The sequence below is a fragment of the Carcharodon carcharias genome, chromosome 11 (assembly GCF_017639515.1).
Source record: "Carcharodon carcharias isolate sCarCar2 chromosome 11, sCarCar2.pri, whole genome shotgun sequence".
Taxonomy (NCBI): domain Eukaryota; kingdom Metazoa; phylum Chordata; class Chondrichthyes; order Lamniformes; family Lamnidae; genus Carcharodon; species Carcharodon carcharias.
The window spans coordinates 12,110,654-12,116,653 of record NC_054477.1 but is presented as its reverse complement, the minus strand read 5'-3'; the positions used below and the strand labels follow the sequence as shown (position 1 = coordinate 12,116,653).

The window sequence follows — 6,000 nt, the reverse complement described above, 5'->3', positions numbered from 1 at the left end:
TTAAAATAAAAAATTGTAGCAGACATCCAAACGTCCACAAAGAAAAGGCACCACCAGAATCTGTGGAAAAATAATAAAATTTGACATTTGAGCTGGATGCTATTTCTGAATTAAGTTCCACTTAAGTAAAAAAAAAAATACAATTTCCTAGACAGGCTGAACCTAGTCAGACTAAACCAGCAGTAAGGATTTCAACTGCTGATCAAAAACGAGAACGTGTCTCTAACAACTCGGTTGAATGATCTGCCACCAGTGGCAAAGCAAATGTAAATCCTAGAGATCATTTAGGCAGTAAATGAGGGTTGCATTCCTGGAACTTAGAAGGTTAAGGGATGACTTGATTGATGTTTTTAAGGAGAACAGATCAGGTAGATCGTGAGAAACGCCTTCTGCCAGTTGGGGAATAATCTAAAAACCACTTTGAAGTCTTTCAGAAATGAAATTAGGAAACACTTCCTCACAAAGGGTGATTGATAGGTTTCTGTCATCCATAGGTATGAAGGGATATCGGGCAAAGGCATATATATATGGAGTTAGGACACAGATCAACCATCATCACAATGAATAGCAAAACAGGGCAGAGGAGCTAAATGGCCTACTCCTGTCCCTAAGTTTCTAATCATAAACTGGACATTAAACCAAAGTGAATGATTACAGTCAATACTGTATATAAAGGGGCAGGGCCACTTGTTTATGGTGACCACCCTCCCTCAGCTGATGAATCAGTCTCCTCCATGTTGAACACCACATGGAGAAAGCATTGAAGGTGGCACGGGTGCAGAATGTACTCTGGGTGGGGAACTTCAATGTCCATCACCAAGAGTGACTTGGTAGCACCACTGTTGAGCAAACTGGCCGAGCCCTAAAGGACATAGCTGCTAGACTGGGTCTGCAGCAGGTGGTGAAGGAGCCAACAAGAGGGAAAAACATACTTGACCTCATCCTCACCAACCTGCCTGCCTCATATGCATCTGTCCATGACACTAATCGGTAGAAGTGACCACCACACAGTCATTGTGGAGACGAAGTCCCGCATTCACATTGAGGATACCCTCCATCATGTTGTGTGGCACCACCACCGTGCTAAATGGGATGCATTTTGAACAGATCTAGCAACTCAAGACAGGTGTCCATGAGGCACTGGGGGCCATCAGCAGGAGCAGAATTGTACTTGAACACAATCTGTAACCTCATGGCCCGGCATATCCCCTACTCTACCATCACCACCAAGCCAGGGTATCAACCCTGGTTCAATGAAGAGGGCAGGAGGGCATGCCAGGAGCAGCACCAAGCATACCTAAAAATGAGGTGTCAACCTGGTGAAGCTATAAAACAGGACCACTTGCTGCTTATGCTGTTTGGCATGCAAGTGATAGACAGAGCTAACCGATCCTACAACCAACGGATCAGACCTAAGCTCTGCAATCCTGCCACATCCAGTCATGAATGCTGGTGGACAATCAAACAACTCACTGGAGAAGATGGCTCCACAAATATCTCCATCCTCAATGATGGAGGAGCCCAGCACAGCAGCGCAGAAGATAAGACTGAAGCATTCGCGACAATCTTCAGCAAGAAGTGCCAAGTGGATGATCCATCTTGGCCTCCTCCGGAGGTCCCCAGCATCACAGGTACCAGTCTGCAGCCAATTCGATTCACTCCATATGATATCAAGAAATGGCTGAAGGCACTGGATACTGCAAAGGCGATGGGCCCTGACAACATTCTGGCAATAGTGCTGAAGACATGTGCTCCAGAACTTGCTGTGTACCTAGTCAAGCTGTTCCAGTACAGCTACAACACTGGCATCTACCCGGCTATGTGGAAAATTGCTCAGGTACATTCTGTACACAAAAAGGACAAATCCAACCCGGCCAATTACTGGCCCATCAGTCTACTCTCCATCATCAAAGTAATGGAAGGGGTCATCAACAGTGCTATCAAGCGGCCCTTGCTTAGCAATAACCTGCTCATTGACACCCAGCTTGGGTTCCAACAGGGCTACTCAGCTCCTGACCTCATTACAGTCTTGGTTTAAACATGGAAATAAAGCTGAACTCCTGAGGTGAGGTGAGAGTGACTGCCCTTGACATCAAGGCAGCATTTAAGGATGTGATTGCACTATAGAAAGTGCAGAGGAAATTTACCAGGATGTTGCCTGGGCTGGAGAGTCTTAGTTATGAGGTGAGATTGGATAGACTAGGGTTATTTTCCCTGGAGCAGAGGAGATTGAGGGAGGACATAATTGAGCTGTATAAAATTATGAGAAGCATAGATAGGGTAGACAGGAAGGATCAATAACCAGGGGACATAGATTTAAGGTAAGGGGTATGAGGTTTGCAGGGGATGTGAGGAAGAATTCTTTCACCCAGAGGGTGGTGGGAATCTGGAACTCTCTGCCTGAAAGGGTGGTAGAGGCAGAAACCCTCATAACATTTAAGAAGGATTTGGATGTGCACTTGTGATGCCATGGCATACAAGGCTATGGGCCTGGGGCTGGAAAAAGGGCTTAGAATAGCTAGGTACGTGTTTGACCGGTGCAGATGATGGGCCAAAGGGCCTTTTTCTGTGCTGTAGACCTCTATGACTCCATGACTGACCATGTGTGGCATCAAAGAGTCCTAGCAAAACTGGAGTCAATGGGAATCAGGGGGTAAGCTCTCCGCTGGTTGGGAGTCATACTTAGCACAAAGGAAGTGGTTGCTGGAGGTCAGTCATCTCAGCTCCAAGGCAGCACTGCAGGAGTTCCTTGGGGTAGTGTCCTAGGCCCAACCATCTTCATCAATTACTTTCCTTCCATCATAAGGTCAGAAGTGGGGATGTTCGCTGATGATTGCACAATGTTCAGCACCATTCATGGCTCCTCAGATACTGAAGCAGTCCATGTCCAAATGAAGTAGTCCATGTCCAAATGAAGCAAGACCTGCACAACATCCAGGCTTGGGCTGACAAGTGGCAAGTAACATTTACGCCACACAAGAGTCAAGCAATGACCATCTCCGAGAGAATCCAACCATTGCCTCTTGTTGTTCAATGGCATTATCATCACTGAATCCCCCCACTATCAACATCCTGGGGGGTTACCATTGACTAGAAACTGAACTGGACTAGCCATATAAATACTGTGGCTATAAGAGCAGGTCAGAGGCTAGGAATCGTGTGACGAGTAATTCGCCTCCTGACTCCCCAAAGCCTGCCCACCATCTACAATGAACAAGTCAGGAGTGTGATGGAATACTCCCCACTTGTCTGGACGAATGCAGCTCCAATAACACTGAAGAAGCTTGACACCATCCAGGACAAAGCAGTCCGCTTGATTGGCACCACATCCACAAACATTCAATCCCTCCACCACCGACGCACAGTAGCAGCAGTGTGTACCATTTATAAGCTGCACTGCAGGAATTCACCAAGGCTCCTTAGACAGCACCTTCCAAACCCACGACCACTGCCATCTAGAAGGACAAGGGCAGCAGATAGATGGGAACACCACCACCAGGAAGTTCCCCTCTAAGTCACTCACCATCTTGACTTGGAAATATATCACCGTTCCTTCACTGTCGTTGGGTCAAAATTCTGGAACTCCTTTCCTAACAGCACTGTGGATGGACCTACACCACATGGACTGCAGAGGTTCAACGCAGCAGCTCACCACCACCTTCTCAAGGGCAACTAGGGATGGGCAATAAATGCTGGCCCAGCCAGTGAAGCCCACATCCGGTGAATGAGTAAAAAAAAAAATTGGTATCTATTACATGGTATTGTTAAGATGGGAACTATATTCCATATTCGTCATTCTGTCGTTGAAAACCATAAACCAATGCCCTGTTTCAAAAAATCTAGTATCCGTCCTTGTCTGCCCCCTTTGATAGCCAGTCACCCATTTCAAAGTTTCTGCTTAGCATCTGGATGCTGGAATTCCCCCTCCCTTCAATAATTACAAAATAAATAAATTTAACTCTCTCAATTATTAGCTCTGCAGGGCATGGCAAGTAATTACCCACACATTATTTCCATGTTTTCAGGTGGTGAGTGATGTAATCCTGAGGAATCTCCCTGTTGCCACAGCCAGCCTTATGTATAGTAAAAATGGAATTTGTCTGAAAACAGGCAAATTTATGTGCCTATGTGTTTTAAATCTAAATGAATACTCTAGGGAAGACTGATAGACACACACACGCACTAATTTGTTTAGCTGAGGGAAGGTACAATTCTATGTTTTAGGTTTCATTTTTTAAAACTTAAACTGTTTCCATGTAGTGTGCTAACAATGCAATTATAATCTACTCATACATATTTCTGGAGTGTCAAGAATAAAGTGGCAGCAAATTACCCAAAATAAAACTATTATTTATTGTACACTACCTGCACTGCAGGCTGCACTTGAATAAATATTAAAAGGGCAGGCCGCCAGAATCGAAATAGGTCACTCGATTAAGAATTATTTCAGGTCACTCTTGTGTCAGGGAGCACAGATTTTGTGTCTAGCAGCTCTGCACGCTTGTCACTGCCATCTATAGCAATCTGGAAATGCCCACAGAAGCAGAATTGTTTCGATAATCAACACTGCTGTGAGCTATAAAAAGTCTTTATAAGAAATGATAACTCATCTCTTTGCTTTCAGAAGTCGACGGACTTGCAGTTATTAAGTCTTACTATAATTTCTTACCCAAGAATCAGAAACATGAGATGAGTTCTTAAAAAATAAAATCAGTTTACATGTGCCTTCCCTCGGGATAGTTTTTATTGAAGTAAGTAGGAATAATAATCTACTTACCGTGCATAGTACTTACCTATAGATTTCCCCATCTTTTCAACTTCTGGATAACCAACACCCCCATATGATTTGCATAAGATATGATATAATTAATGCTACTTGCTTAAACAAATGGATAAATAATCCTAATGTAACATTCTCCTGGCAAGACATAGCCATGTAAATCCAGGTCAATAGGTAGATCTTCTAGATGTCTCATATTATCAAGGTGGGAACTTACTTCAGTGAGCTGAATTATAGAGATATGTTTTCTTTATTATTAATGGTACATGTGTCCAAACATGCCCCTCCCCCATCACCTACCCCCCTCCCCAACCCGAGGAAAATTTCATCTCAAGTCCTGATCTGCTACTATCACAACAATGCGTGATCTCTGAAAGCAGCTGGAAGGTCACAATAATGTGCCCAGAGTTCTAGTATTCCAATTAGGAATGCTGAGCAGAAGAATTCTTAGAGATATGGCCAATTTTTAGAAAGGTGGAAATGTTGGAAATTTCTCCAAATCGTACAGAAGAGCATTTTTTTTTTTACAAAAAAGGGCTTCCCACACAAGTTTCACTTTTAAAAGTCTAATGTATACAGAACATTCTTTACAGTTTTTTTTCCTTTTTAAAAAATGTTTTTATGTACATTTTTTAAAAAAAATGTTTGTCTCCTTGTGGACAGATTTCTCCAGGCTTTGAAGACTGTCTTGGTACAAGTTTTGTTTTTCCCCTTTTCCTTTCAATGTGACTGTCCAGTGGTGCTTTCTGTTGAACAGGGTTCCGTACCCTCTTCATTACTACTGTCCACATCATGTTCCATGGCTGAATACTGTACAGACTCTTCATCGGCGATACGCTGGCTGGTAAAGTTTGTGATGTCCAAGAGGCCACTGGGTTCGACCACTACATTTGAGCTGGATTGGCTGGGTATGGAATACTGAGGTATAGACTAGGAAAGAAAGAAAATAATCACAGAAATTACAACCTGGAAGGTGGCCATTTGACCCATTCTATCTGTGCAGGTGCTAGCTCTTCAATGGACTTATCAGAGTTATTCTATTTTCTTGCATTTTTTTTTTAAATTATTGAATTCTCTTGCAAATAAAGTTACACAAAATAGCCACATGCTCTAATAACCCAGTGCAGAAAAATATTCTAATAACTCTCCCCCTTTCATTCTTCTAGACTTAAAGCAAAATCCATAAAGGAAAGAATTTATATAACATCTTTCTTGGCCTC

At 43.2% G+C, this 6,000-nt stretch overlaps 1 protein-coding gene across 12 annotated transcripts in view; it reads right to left on the bottom strand.

The window, feature by feature from the left end:
• Positions 1–5,330: 5,330 nt before the first annotated feature.
• emsy (EMSY transcriptional repressor, BRCA2 interacting) overlaps positions 5,331–6,000 on the bottom strand; it is a 92,562-nt gene continuing 91,892 nt past the window's right edge. For all 12 annotated transcript variants that reach the window (XM_041199011.1, XM_041199010.1, XM_041199020.1 and 9 more), the window contains one exon: positions 5,331–5,710. In XM_041199011.1, coding sequence (XP_041054945.1) covers positions 5,501–5,710 — 210 coding nt within the window. In that variant the 3' untranslated portion in view covers positions 5,331–5,500. The remainder of the gene's footprint in view (positions 5,711–6,000) is intronic.